The 14194-nt window shown below is 41.2% G+C and overlaps 4 protein-coding genes and 1 long non-coding RNA gene across 9 annotated transcripts in view; 1 reads left to right on the forward strand and 4 right to left on the reverse strand.

The window, feature by feature from the left end:
* Positions 1–3276: 3276 nt before the first annotated feature.
* rplp2a (ribosomal protein, large P2a) lies at positions 3277–4802 on the reverse strand. Its single transcript, XM_077602988.1, has 5 exons — positions 4686–4802; positions 3796–3919; positions 3663–3711; positions 3492–3590; positions 3277–3403 (listed from the first exon to the last, which is right to left on the reverse strand). Exons 2-5 carry the CDS (start codon positions 3916–3918, stop codon positions 3327–3329), a joined length of 348 nt encoding a protein of 115 aa, XP_077459114.1. The 5' UTR covers position 3919; positions 4686–4802; the 3' UTR covers positions 3277–3326.
* Positions 4803–4880: 78 nt separating this feature from the next.
* LOC144075262 (uncharacterized) overlaps positions 4881–14194 on the forward strand; it is a 28911-nt gene continuing 19597 nt past the window's right edge. For 4 of the 5 annotated variants that reach the window (XR_013300521.1, XR_013300522.1, XM_077602121.1 and 1 more), the window contains exons 1-3: positions 4883–4942; positions 5351–5392; positions 13242–13323. The gene's annotated coding sequence lies outside the window, so the exon portion shown is untranslated. Of the gene's footprint in view, positions 4943–5350; positions 5393–13241; positions 13324–14194 lie in introns of all 5 variants that reach the window. The other variant, XM_077602122.1, reaches the window with a different exon arrangement.
* LOC144076229 (uncharacterized) lies at positions 5676–6370 on the reverse strand. Its single transcript, XR_013300765.1, has 2 exons — positions 6231–6370; positions 5676–6160 (listed from the first exon to the last, which is right to left on the reverse strand). It is a non-coding gene; the product is annotated as an uncharacterized LOC144076229 (long non-coding RNA).
* LOC144075265 (adenosine receptor A1) lies at positions 7178–9570 on the reverse strand. Its single transcript, XM_077602129.1, has 2 exons — positions 8793–9570; positions 7178–8043 (listed from the first exon to the last, which is right to left on the reverse strand). The coding sequence occupies exons 1-2, from the start codon at positions 9146–9148 to the stop codon at positions 7383–7385; spliced, it is 1017 nt and encodes a 338-aa protein (XP_077458255.1). The 5' UTR covers positions 9149–9570; the 3' UTR covers positions 7178–7382.
* On the reverse strand, positions 9608–13839 carry adora3a.2 (adenosine A3 receptor a.2). Its single transcript, XM_077602130.1, has 2 exons — positions 11663–13839; positions 9608–11091 (listed from the first exon to the last, which is right to left on the reverse strand). The coding sequence occupies exons 1-2, from the start codon at positions 11989–11991 to the stop codon at positions 10437–10439; spliced, it is 984 nt and encodes a 327-aa protein (XP_077458256.1). The 5' UTR covers positions 11992–13839; the 3' UTR covers positions 9608–10436.

Raw genomic sequence — 14194 nt, forward strand, 5'->3', positions numbered from 1 at the left:
GTGACTTGGCTTTTTTCCCCGTTTCATATCTATATTATTGTTCCTACACTATAAACTTTTCATAAACGTACAATATTTTCTGGATCCAAGACGCGATGTGGTGAATCCGTGATAGTTGATCTACGAAGTGGTTAGGTATTATCGTATAAAGATTTAGCATCTGGGTCATAAATGTGTAAATTACTAGTTTCGTTGGTTAGCTAGCAACCAAGATGATATCAAATGGGTCAATCATTTTCACGAGTGAGCAACTCTATCATTAACACGATGATAAGTATGTCGTCATGCTTTCGTGGAGGTATTTAATCTTACACCATGCTTCACGTGATGCAATTTAACAAGTTTCGTTAACATATAGCTGCTATTTCCTTGTTTTTCTGGCAGATCAAAGACAATTCCATGCTGAGTAGCTTTTTCCAGGGGATGACATACTCGTCTTTCCAGAAGCTGGCTGATGCCTACCTAGAGACGGAGGCGCCGCCAACCCCACACGCCGTACTGCCAACGGCTCCGGAGTTGGTCAAGTTGGCCTTCACGCTGGACTTCACCGCTCGTATCGCGGGGCTCTCTCGCCAAAATGTCGGCCACATCACTGGCCTGGGAAACCGCTACCTTCAGGACCGATTTGAGTACAAACAAGTAAGACATTAGGATCATTTTCACAAGGCGTATTTTGCGATTCTTTTTAAAAAAATTAATTTGTGGTTTCTTACAGGCATGTTCAGACCATCCCTCTTAGGGAAGAAGCAGCCGTGTGGGTAAAAACATTTTCGCGAGTGACGTTAAACTGAGGCCACATTTTACATTTCCAGGTTGACTCACTCGCGTTAAATATGCCGGAAGAGCATGTTCTTATGACGCTGATGCTTTAAAGAGAGTCTTAAGTGAACTACACTTTGATCTTCAGTTGGTTCTGTTCAAAATGGACTCGAAATATGATTCCATTTGGTGTAGATGCACACATCATCTAAATATTTGTTATTTTTGTATTGTTTACATGCAAGTTGCTATTTAAATGAAAACTGGGTTTTTTCGTGTTGTTGTAAACACAACCAAGTGTTTGCTGAGATGAGTATTGAAATACTTAAGTAGAAATTTCAGTCAGTTTTGGTTTCTCTTCCTGAGCTGTTATAACTGAAAATCCTAGAAATGTCCCAGCATTTCATTTTATGTGTCTTAACATCAGATTCAGTTTGAAATCTGAAATTAGGGAAAATACTAACCAATCAAATAGATTGTTTTGGGTGAAAATTAGAATTGTGATACTGTATTCCGATTTTGTCGTGGAACGACCTTGTGCAATATTATTCATAATGCCAGAATTTTACAACTAAACTTTTTTTCTATTTATTTTGAGCTCAAATATGTTGTGAAATTTTTTTTTTATCTGAATGCAGGCATTTTGGAAATTCAAAATGTCAAATAAACAAAAGCTCTGATTTTGTTTTTGGATTTATGAAAAATAAATGTTTCATTAACCTACATAAAGGGTGTTAAACTGGTGGCACAGGGGCCAAATTAGGTCCCGTGGTATCATTGTGCTTTTGACCATCTCTTTTATGCAAAACAAAAATGTTAAGTGGCTCAAAGAACAGTAGAAATATTTTGAAATCAACAATATAGAAAGATGTATATTTTTTTTAACGAATCAATTTGTCAATCTTGGCCGCCCTAGTCAAGCCTTGTTTACCTTCAAAGACGCTGATTGAGTGTCAAAATGGATTGGACATCTACCGCTCTCAATGACATTCAAATGAGTTACATATTTATATGGGTTGGCCTAAATAATGCCCCGTGGTAAATCGAAACTAAAATGCGGCTTGCAACAAAACTAAGTTTGACAAATAGTGGAAAGACAAGTGCCACACCTTTTTGCCAACTTACCTTCTGACTTGTTGGAACAACATTGTGGAAACATGTAAAACACGCAACGGAAATACCAACGTGTACAAATCTTTAGGAACACTCGGCGCCAAATTATGTCACGCAGCACCCCACCTTGCTCAATGCCAATGTGTTATTAACAGATGGAATGTGGCAGCCTGTCAGCAGCCAGGTCGGAGCGTGCATTGATGTATCCCACCTGAGGAACAGGTTCCCCCTGCAACTGGGCAAGGAGCGCCTTTACGTCCCAATGGGGTGAGTGACCTAAATGACCTCTGGCTCTTTTTTGGTGAACACTCTGACCCTTTGGTGGTCCTTGAGGAAGCTATGTATTTCTAGTTGGTACTTTATCTTAATGTAGTATAACATCATCAGTGTCCAAACTGCCAGTTTTAATTGCCCCGCAGCTAATTACGAAAATATCATTGCATGTGGCCCACAGAAGCAGCTTCAATTCAGCCTACATTATGTTGCATTTCTCAGCTTTAACACTAGATGGCGTTAGTCACTTAAACACGGCTCTCCATAATTTCCAATCAATGTCAAATGAACAACCATTTAGGCCAACATTCATGTTTACAGATTTTGTGTTCAACCAGCATAGCATGCATGTTTTTGGGATGTGGGAGAAAACCCGAGTACAACATGCAAATATTTCTTTTGCTTTACGTAACACCCAGACTGTGATAAACACTGATTTGTGCATATAGACAGGGTATTTGTTCCCTTCAGTTTTTTTTATGACCATCTGCCACCATACCACAATAGCAAACATATTCAGATACTACATATCCTCAAATTAGCAGGGACAGTAACCTAAACATAATTTAACTGCACTGTATTTAGCCTAATATCTACTGTCATTGGTTTAAAAAAAAAAATCACATTTCTTGAGACTTCAGTGAAAGAGGAAGTGTTCAGGAAAAAAAAAATGCCTTGTGGTTGGAGATTCGTAGAGTGGCGCAACTTCCTATTAGGAAAAACAAAGGGCTATCCAAGAAATATATAATTAGATGAATCATAACGCAACCCAAAAGACATTAAAATTTCACATGATGCATTTCTATTATTAAACACATTTGTAAACGCAATGGAAGTTAACTCGCCGAGGACTCAAATTTCAATCATGTGCTGAAAAGGTCTTAAAATAAACGACCAGCGTCATCAACTAGTCAACTTTCCTAAATTAAATATTTTACATGCAGTCATCCAAGGCTCAATTCTGAAGAACCTTATCTTGTGGCCTGGTACACATCTCAAATGTGGTGCTATGCTGCCTCTTATAGGTCAGTCCTGGTACTGTAAAAGCCATGTAAGTGAGGTGTGCCTGTTTTGAGCAGTGTGTAGCAAATAAGACTAATAGTTGTAAATAAAAAGAGGGCAAAGACAGTATTCTGTGTAAACCTTTTACATTTTTATTGCTTTTTAGAAAGAAACGCATATTAATCAAAGAGTCCAAAGCCCATGTCTTCATCCGACTCTTCTGATTCTTCTTTCTTCTCCTCCTTTTTCTCTTCCGCTGTAAAACAAAGGTGAAGAATCAGGCCTATTTATAGCTGTATTTCCTATAATACTTCAAAGTATAAAGAGTAGTAAGGTGTACACACCAGCAGCAGGCGCAGCCCCGGCGCTGGCGGCCCCGCCTGCAGCAGCAGCAGGAGCCGCCACAGCGCCACCCGCCGGTACGGAGGACAACTTAGCGAGACCTACAAGGGAAAGATGAAAATGTAGCATTTCTCAGTAAAGCCTTTTAGTGTATTTATTTGCTAAACATTTACCTGAATTCATGACTTCATTGATGTTTTTTCCTTGCAGCTCACTTATGACCTGCAAAGAAATACAGCCGAGGTTACAAAACAAGTATGTAAAATTACAGATGATGCTGTATTAGATTGCGAACTAATCACAAACCTTGTTTAAACGTTCGTCATCAGCCTCGATCCCTACGCTGCCCAAAATGGCCTTGATGTCTTTGGCCGCGGGGCTGCTGTTGCCTCCGAGCACAGCCAACAGGTAAGCGGCCACGTAACGCATTCTGTGGACACAATTTAGTTATATTTCTTCACGCACAACTGTTTGGAATATTTGTTTTTAAGGTTCAACATAGTACCGGACGGAGTTAAAGATGAAGTTGCCAATTGAAAGCATAGGAGCAGCTTTTCCACATTTTCTGCTTTAAGGTGCCATTTCAGGTGAATAGTTACATATACATAGTATTTTGGAATTACATTTTACACCAGTCATAAGGAAATTTACATCATCAGAAGAAACAAACTTCCATTTTAGAACGCACAATTTATTACTGTCAATATTCACATGACCCCAAGGCATTAATCGCCTTTGATGGGTAATAATTTTGATGTGACCTAATGCAAATAAATAACTATTTGACATATTATCCTCCATATGGCTGTTGAAAGGTACTGTAGTATACTCTTGATTTGAATCATAATTATGGACATTTGAACGAACAGGTTAGCCTGGATTGGCAGGTTAGCAAGCGCCTTACAATTGCATTATTTAGAAAAAGACAAGCAGATGGGAAGATGCTATTTAACGTTTGGCGAACACGCAATAACCGGGTTTCGTAGTAGGAAAAAAAACAGGTCAACATGTAAGCCATAAGAAAGGCAGCATGGCGGCTGAATCTCTTCCCCGTCCTCCGTTAAAGACACAAAAAAGCGAACATTGTACGTCAGTGAAACTCTATTGATCAAACATGATGAAAATGGCACTTTTATTATACTGGAACGTTATGTATAGCAAGAGGAAATAAGCCAAATATTGGGGGTTTTACTTACTTTAAGTCTAAATAGACACGAAACGTCGGTCACGCTCGGAAATCCGAAAGAGAGAGGGAAGAGGGGGCGTGTCTGAAATATGTAAGATTGTGAAACTGGTCCTCAATTGGTCCGTTCAGTTGACAATCATGTACGTCATCATGTCAATTGCCCATCACTTCCGGCTTGGAAGAAAGAAAACACGCATGCGCATTCATTGGTACACGCTGCACGGTGCGCTCCTTGTTAACTAATAAGAATTGTTATTTTTTATTCGTGTAAGTCCTTTTTTTACTATACAACAATCGAGATCTATTCCTCATTGATGTTTTTTGTTGTTGTTGTTGTCAATAAGGTATAAAAACGGATATTTAATTAGTCACATGTACAGACAATTTAATTCATTGCAGACTGGTATGTATTCAACGTATAAATCTGAAAGGATTATTTTTGGAGTGTTTATCAATTTTCTTTAATAAGAGTGACAGTTACTTTCGTCATTATACTGTCAAACATTGCAGATGTGTCTAAAGTATTGTTACACTACTTATGAGGAGATACCTAAAATGATAAAAAATGTCTCACCATTTATATCCCAGAAAGATTATTTGTTAAATTAATGCCATTGTTACTCCAAGCCTATTGCTGTCGTTGTGAAAACGTCAAAATTGACTTTTTTTTTACAGGCTGGAATGCTTGTCAAGTTGCTGCTCATGTTTCTGTTGGAGGTATGTGTACTATAATTTTTGATCTCTTCCTCTGTTATTTATGAACAAATCTCAGTGAAATTTTGTTGGGATATTTTCGGGACGAATATGCATCATTCTTTGAAGCCTGATATAATTAATTGCAGACTTTTAATTTACTATCATATAAATGCATTCATTTTCCGAACCGCGGGTCACGGAGGGTGCTGGAGCCTATCCTAGCCAACTATGGCCACCAGGCAGGAGACACCCTAAAACGGTGGTCAACCAATCGCAGGGCACGAAAGAGCACGTGTTAACCCAATTTGTAGTGTACATATTTATTTCCCTCAAAGGATAAGCAAACATAACTGACATTATAAAAAGAAATTGTCATTTATGATTACCTATGTGCATAGAAATGTATGCAAAATAGCTCAAATCTAATTCAGAGTTCAGCCAGCTCCTTGTATCCCTCCTGACCTTGGAGCCAGTCAAACAGAAAGACAACGGCGTCTGACGCATACTCCACAATCCTCCTCATGTTGGTCACATACCAAATTTTGTACGCGCATTCGGCCATTAGCACAATCAGGAAAACGACCAGGAAGCCAAAGAAAAAGCGATCAATGTAGTACGTGGCCTTTTCTCTGAAGCTCCACTGCTGCCACGGACGCGCCAGTCGTTCTTCACTGTATTTTCCAAAGTGCAATAAGGCCACGTCCGCATCGTCCGTATCCGATTCGGTGGCTTCCACTCGCTGATCTCCGCCGGCTCCATGTGTGTTGGACATGGTGTTGTTTTTTCCGTCTGGTAATCGCAGTCAACGCTGATCAGACACAAAATACTACTCTGAATTTCATACAACAAATGATCCTACCTGATGAGTTGCAAGGAAGACAAATTAAACCAAAGTTTGGGCTACTTCTGTATTGAGTGATGTGAAGCAATAAATGGAAGAAGGCAGGCCTCTCTAAGATGAAGGCTGAGGATTAGAACACACTCAGCACTTCTGAAATCCCTCATCAAGGAAGATGGTGGCAGATGGTGATACTTTATAAGAAGCACTGTCATTGTGAGGGTAATTCTCTTACAGACATTACTAAAGGTCCGGTAAGGGTTATATTCCAAAAAAGTTGGGGTTATGATTTAAAATTAGATTTAAAAGCAAAGGCCTGCAAGTAAAGTTTGGGTTTTGCAGCAATAACTCGCTGCAAATTCCTGCTACCCCCTCCCGATTAAAATGGATTTGACGTAAAATGCACATACAACCTATGGGGTGGCAGGGAAGTTGTTAATGTGTATAGTTATGTATAGTTATACTAAATTCTGCCACCCTAAAAAAAAAAAACCCTTTTTCCCAAATGATACAACTGAGTGATGGTAATGCAACGTTTTCTTTATTCCATTAAGTATGTACAGTAATTATGCGTTCTGCAATTCAATGTGAATCAAGTAAAAATAAATAAATGATAATTATAAATAATGACCATACACATGGAAACAGTGGATAAGCATGTCTGCCTCACAACTCTTGAACTTGCATTTTATATCTTGTACTTGAGATGACAATATTATGGTCCCCATAGTTAGCTGGAATAGGCTCCAGCACCCTCCGCAACACTTGTGAGGATAAGCGGTTCTGAAAATGAATGAATGAAATTCCATAAACAACAAACAATTCCATCTCAAATCTGGTTTCACCAATTGAATGAGTGGAAATTCCATTTCTCAATTCCCATCCTTCAGTATAGTTGTTTTCCACTAAGCATGGGAAATATACAATATTCCTTTTGAATATTTTTATTTTCTCTATTACATGTTTTATTGCACTATTTCTGTTCGACTAGCTCTTGCTTAAAATGTTCAGTTTGTTTCCACCACTTGGCCCCTGTTTTTGTTTTACTACTCAACAATGCAAAACAAAATTGTCTTAGCTTGTGTCTGCAAATCTGGGTTACTCAAGTTGAGCCATCAATGCATAATGCAGACCCTAGTTCTTAACAGGGCCGCATTCCAAGCTAGTAGCATCTCACTTGGCTTTGTCTTCTTGCCTCAAGCCCGCGTCCGCTTTCTCAACTACCGCCGGTGGGCAACCGGGATACGGGCTGGCCACCGTGCAACCGCCGCACGCCAAGCATCTCCGTGCCACCTCTGCTAGCGTGACCCGAAATCGCTTAATCCGGAAGGCATACACTAGCGGGTTGAGAGCAGAGTTGACGTGCGACATAAAAATTCCGGTGTACACGGCCATCTTTGGCGTGGCGTGGTCCGGGTGGAAAAAGTCGACACAGTTGACGATGTGAAGCGGCAGCCAGCACACGGCGAATAGCAACACCACCAACGCCAGGGACTTAGCTAGCTTCAGCTCTTTCCGGTAGTAACGCTCGCCGTCGGACGTGGCTTCGGCCCGTCGGTTGAGCTGCCGGCGGATGACGCGGAAGATCTCTGCGTACAACGCGATCATGACAGCTAGGGGGGCTATCACCCAACCAAAGAAGTTGAAGTAGACCATGTAATCCATTCGCATGACAGCAGTGAATTGGCACACCATGTAGTCGGAGTTGCTCAGGTTGCCCAGATCCTGCCGGTTGTTCCAGCCCGCCATTGGCACCAGTCCCGCCAGAAAGGAGACCACCCAGCACAAGCACACGGCCACGTACGCACGCCTCTGCGTCACGATGGTGCTGTACCTTGTATAAAACAAAGACCGCAAAAGCGTCAAGTGAGATATGGGGAAATGTAAAAAGACAGCTGCTGCCTTATAACAGACTCCTGCCTATGTCAGTTATTTTGGCAGACATTTTAATTTTGCTGAAAGCCTAAGATGTACAGCACATTGATCGGCCAAAGGATATATGGTTCTATGGAAGGCGTAAACAACAGGTAAAACTCGGTTGAATGTCTATGCAGGATTAGCTGATGATGGCTTTTGTGGTCTTGAAAAGAAGTTGAGATGTGTGTGGCCGCGTTGGTTTGGAATGAAGATGACAATCGACAGTAAACTAGACTAAACGGAACAAAAAGTACATTTTTATTTGCAACTACAAGCCTTTGTTGGCGGGGATTCAAGCCCTAACTAAAACATTTAAGTACAACTCGCATTATTCAGGTATCTGAGGTCATTTCTATTCAGAGTATTCCTGATTTATTTAATTTTGGTTAATCTTGTGATGATCAATTTGAAGGCAACCCAATCGTGCATTGGTTCATTCACCTGACTTTGGTTGGGCATGTGTAGGTTTGATTCCAACTCGGTGACAGTATGATTGCAAGTGAGAATAGTTGTCTGTCTCTCTATTTTTGTTTTTTACACAAGAGCTAAGGTTTTAAGTAGGGGTTTTACACTTGAATTAGGTTCTGAGGTAAAGCAAGGGTAAGGTCGGGGGACTTCATCGGAAAGCGAAACACAGGGAGAAGAGGAAAACATTTTTTTTTTCACCTGATTGGTATCTTGACCCTCAAGTATCGGTCAACGGCAATGGCGAGCAGCGACAGAATGGAACCTTGCGTGATGATCACCAGCAGACAGGACAAGAAGAGACAGGTGTAGAACTGCGTACTGATCCCCAGACTGATGGTAACGGCCAGCGGAATCACCAGCACACCCACGGCGATGTCGGCCACCGCCAGAGACACGATGAAGCAGAAGGTGGTGTTCCGCAAGGCGCGATTCACGTACACCACCAGCACCACCAAGACGTTGCCCACCACTGACGCTAAGGCGATGGCCGTCTCCACCGAGACGTAAACCATGTCCACGTTCTCTCGTACCCTCACTCCTGGAAGGGAAGACATAATTCACCCCTACGGTTGGAAACGGAGAAAACTTCTGGCCTGCACTTTTCTACTGTGGTCCATCCTGTTCTCCTTGACATGAAGATGCCGAATGCCTGCGTTTCAGACTCAGCAAGTCACTCCCTCTCTCGAGTCTGTGAATGCAGTTCAGTGATTGAAGGGAGGGCTGGTGTTTTCTGCAGTAGTAGTTACAACTTGTGTGCGTGAGTGTGTTTCAAAGGATGGGGTCTCAGTGTAATTATGGGAAGGATGCTTTTGGCAAGGCTTTTGAATATAACTTTAATTGGAAATGGATGCATTAGCGCTGATTGCCGTCGCGATAAGTAAGCAAGGCAATGTGGAGAAATTTATTATCTTCCCAAAAAATTGGTATGAAAAAATCCACTGGTGAAAATAGTTTTGGATATATTGTGATCAACAAATTGAGTTAGGAGTGTCGTAACAAGACATGATACTCAATTCAAGGCACCACTCACTGCAAACAGCATTCAGGTTATCACACAGTTTATGAGGATGACGCAATTTACTTTATGGGGACACTCTCGTTGGACACTGGAATAGTAAAATGTAACCTCAAGCATTAGTACTATGAGTATGACTATAGTGATTCTATACTCTCTTGATTAATTGTGAAGCAAGGAACAAGATTTTATTATATTAAAAAATGAACAAATATGTTGCATTGTTAATGACAGGCCTCTTGATTAATTTGAAGATATGAATGAATAGAATGTCTGGTTAAAACTACTCAATACGCTTATATTGTTGGAGGATCAGTGTACCCTACCTACTATAAGGACACCGTGGGGTTAACGTCACGTGAAATTCTACTTCCTAATTTAGTTCACGTGATAACACAGAATAACCACCAGGGCGCAGTGGAGTTGTGGATTCTTGTTACAGCATCCTGCATGAACACGAAAGTGGTCATTCCAAGCTGTTGTCCCCTGCAATTCTATACTCAAACTAATGCTGTATGAAATGTAGGGCGCGGCAATGATGGAAAATTTGAATCCCGGTTGATTGTGAATCGTCGGATTGCTTTACGCACGAGCCAATAAGTCAAAACGGTACGCTCTGGGGCGCTTCCATTTGAATACAAATGTGGTCTTTCAAAAAAAGCCAACACCGTTATAGCATTAAGCAGGCAATTTCTTAGCCTTCACTTTCATGGACAGAATGTTGGGTTCTGCCCTGTATTACGGCACACTTTGCAGTTGAGTAGTTAAAATTGTGTATTTTGGACTCTATTTACAGTCATGCTATAGCATTTTCACTGAGTCCCCTTTTAAGCACGCAAGGGCACATTGTCCACACTATTGCTTTCGTTGTTGTCCGTAGTCTGGCTGGATTGAGAAACGGGAAGGTCCTCCCCACACGTGAGGCATCTGCTCCATATCTTCCGGTAAGCCACCCGGATCTTGCGGATCTTGAAGGCGTACACCACCGGGTTAAAGGCCGAGTTTGCGTGAGACAACAGGATGCCCACGTGGAAAGCGCTCGTCGCCACGTCAGCCAATTCAAAATAGGCGATGCAGTTCAGCACTTGCAGCGGGATCCAGGAGAGAGTGAAGAGAGCCAAGACCAAGGCCAGAGATCCCGCCAACTGCTCCTCTTTCTTCAGGTAGATGTGAGATTTGGCCTGGACTCCGTTGCCTGGTTTCTCTCGAAGGGTCCTGCGAATGACGCAGAAGATGTAGCTGTATAGCGCTGACATGGCTAGCAAGGGTGTCAGGGTGCAGAGGAAAAAGTTGAAGTAGACCAGATAGGACATGGGTATCACAGCAATGAACTGGCAGGTGAACGTGGCATTGGGGGACCCGCGGGAAGTAGGGTCTTCATTGTGCCAACCGAACATGGGCGCGAAACTCAGAGGGAGAGCAACAAGCCAACACGCAGCGACTGCGGACCACGAATGTCTCTGTGTTACTGTTCTTTTGTATCTGGAAAAGAGGCAGGGGACATTTTATTAGGGTGCTTTCGTTGTTGTGAAGCCACATAATGGCACTCACGAAAGTTATTTCGCACTTTCAACCCACCCTAGGGACATATAAAAACTGACTTTCGGTGGAAGGACAGGAGTCGGAGAACTGACAGGTCGCCATGAGCTCCCCAGCTGTTTCATTTCGCTTAGTGCCTCACTACTGGTCCTCAGGTACCAAATGCCTATGGTGATTGTTTTTTGAAAAAATAATTTTGCGTATAGATTTTTTTAAATAAAGTCTTGTGGATGAAGGCTGTTTAATTTCAAACAAATCAACATTTCCACAAGAAAAAAAAATCCCAGGCTCTGCAAGATCCAAATGTGCTTTCTAAAGGGCTAACTGAAGAAAGCAACATACACAAAACAGCTGTTCGTATTATGCAATACAGCTTTAGGCCTAAACCAGGGAAAAGAACTATACTTAGGACCACGCACGATGCTAAACCTTTTGGCCGACTTGAAAATGTCTTTCAAATCCCTGCAAAAATGTTCGGAAGTCCTGCTAAGACTCATCACAAAGAAGCATTTACCTCAGAGGGATGTAGACACGAAGAAAGCGGTCCACTGTGATGGCCATGAGGGATAAAATGGACACCAGTGTCAAGAGAATGACCACGCAGCTAAGGAAGAGGCAAGCACCAAAAGAAGTACGAACCCTGCCGTCCACCAGCACGGCCAGCGGGATGGCCACCAGGCCCACCGCGCAATCTGCCGCCGCCAGCGAAACGATCAGACAAAACGTGGGCTGCCCGACGCTCTTGGTGGTCCACACGGCGACGATGACCAGAACATTTCCCAGGCAGCAGAAAACGGCTATAAACGCCTCCAACGAGGCGTAGACTACATCACTGGGGTGCATCGTGTGTCTCTGCGTGGCAACACTCAATCATTCTTCTCGGGCTTGATTTGTAAGAGGAAGTCAAGTGCTTCTTTCTATTCCTGTTAACATTGGCACACTTTGACGCCAGATCGAGAATGTGCAGAGTCAGGAAGAGGAGTTCATTAGCAGTCTGTTTCTTTGGTTGACGGCTAAGATGAATTAAAACCAAAAGCAAGGGTTTGACCAATGATTACACCTTACACCAGATAATGAATTAGTAGAGTAGCAACAAAATTTCTACAAACAGACTGTTGAACTGTTTTGGCAAATCAATGCACAACAAAATGGAAAATATTAAGATTAAGTCTCTGAAGCCGCTTTGGAGCAAACAATGGAATTTTGCGAGCATCCGTGCTGTGCATGTTCAGGCTGTCTCAAATGTGCAGTAGTGAAAAGGAAGAAAAAAAAATACCATTGACCAACCACATAATGTTTGGTCAATGTAAATATAAAACTAGCTACACAATTGTACAATGAAAACTTGTTTGGGAAAGTCTGACAAAGGCCCATTTCCCTTCAGTGTGATTGACAGACATTTGGCCAAAGTCAAACTTGTTTTCACTTCCTGAGAATGAAATGATGTGTTAAAACCTTTGGCTAATCATTTTTGCATTCAAAACATGTAAAATCAGAACATAAATATGGACTGCATGTGTTTAATTGCGAATAAAACATTTTAATTGCTTGCCAGCAGTAATATATATAATTTACACTACTGAAACAAACTTTCCAGAACAAAAATAAATGTGACCGCAAAAAAGTCAGGAAAATCCCAACCTAAATATGTTTTTATCAGATTGTAATTTATTCTGTTTATACATTTATTTATGCAAGAATATAAACTGAAATTCTACAGTTTCCTACATTGATTAGAAATAATGGAGAGGTGCTACATTATATATGCAATAACACATTTTACAATTAAAACTAAATGACTTTTTCATGTTTGTCTCATGATCTAATTATAGAAAAAGATGCATTTTCTTGTTTCTTGGTGGATTTTTAAGACAAACGAAAACCATCCTTCAACTTCACCATGCTTTCAACTGCCAAATTTCACATCTCGTATTTGCTTATTTTCTTGTTACACTTCTCCTTTGGGTACATGTCAGGCCTCGGGAAATTAATTTCAGTATTACTTTCAATTTACATATATGTATGATTAAGCAAAAGTAGACCTTTGTTGGTTTTAAATTCTGTAATAACTGGATGTTTGCTATGTGTTGCAGTAGCAAAGGATTCTGGTCAAGGACGTTCCCAAAACTCCACGTTTGGTGTGCACATAGAGGATATTTGGTACATTTTGAAAAGGTATAGTACTGCATATTTTTATTCACTTCCTCATTTTTCGGGCTCTGTCTGATTGCACATGTGCATTTTTTGCGGTCAACAATGGGCTCGAATTCCCTCTACACACATACATACATACTGACAAACAAACAAAAACAGTGTGTTTTTTGTGCAATGCACTTTGGAAACCAAATAGCCAACTTTATTTTATTTACGAAAGAACATTGCCAGCTTCACATTATTGCCCTTCAGAATTATCATTAAAAAAATCATGCACATGATGACCATATAGACCTCACAAAAGCAGCATTTGTTCCATTGATGGTTGTGTGGAATGAGCTTCAGTTTGTGCCCCTCGAGGAAGGTAATAGACTGTATAGTTATCGACTCTGGGGAGGACTGGCCGCATTCCCACAAACTATACAACCTACTACCTCAACTCGCTAGGCTCCACTCACCGTGGAGTTTAACACGGAGAGAATGGGCGGGGTTTTGTGTCCGTAGTCGGCGAGGGAGCTGCCTCGTGGGCAAAGACAGTAGATTGTATAGTTATCTCAGAAGGGGATGGGAACCCCACAACTATTCAATCTACTACCTCAGTCCAAAGGACAGTGGAATCGATTGTAAGGGACAAGATGGTATGCTGTTCACCTGTGGCATAAAAAAGAAATTAAATGAGTTTGTTTGATAGAAGAGTGATTGAAATCTGAGTCGTCCCGATCGCATAATTTTTTCATCAAGGTCTCCTAATTTTGAGGATCTGCCGATACAGAGTACAGTAATCCCTTGATTAGTGAAGTAGGGTCACCCGTATTTTTTTTTAATTCAGTGCTGCAGATTTCAGTGTGGATTTTCAAATATTTATGAACTTTACAAAAAAACTTTTTTTTTT

Source organism: Stigmatopora argus, chromosome 6 (assembly GCF_051989625.1).
Source record: "Stigmatopora argus isolate UIUO_Sarg chromosome 6, RoL_Sarg_1.0, whole genome shotgun sequence".
In the NCBI taxonomy this organism is placed as follows: domain Eukaryota; kingdom Metazoa; phylum Chordata; class Actinopteri; order Syngnathiformes; family Syngnathidae; genus Stigmatopora; species Stigmatopora argus.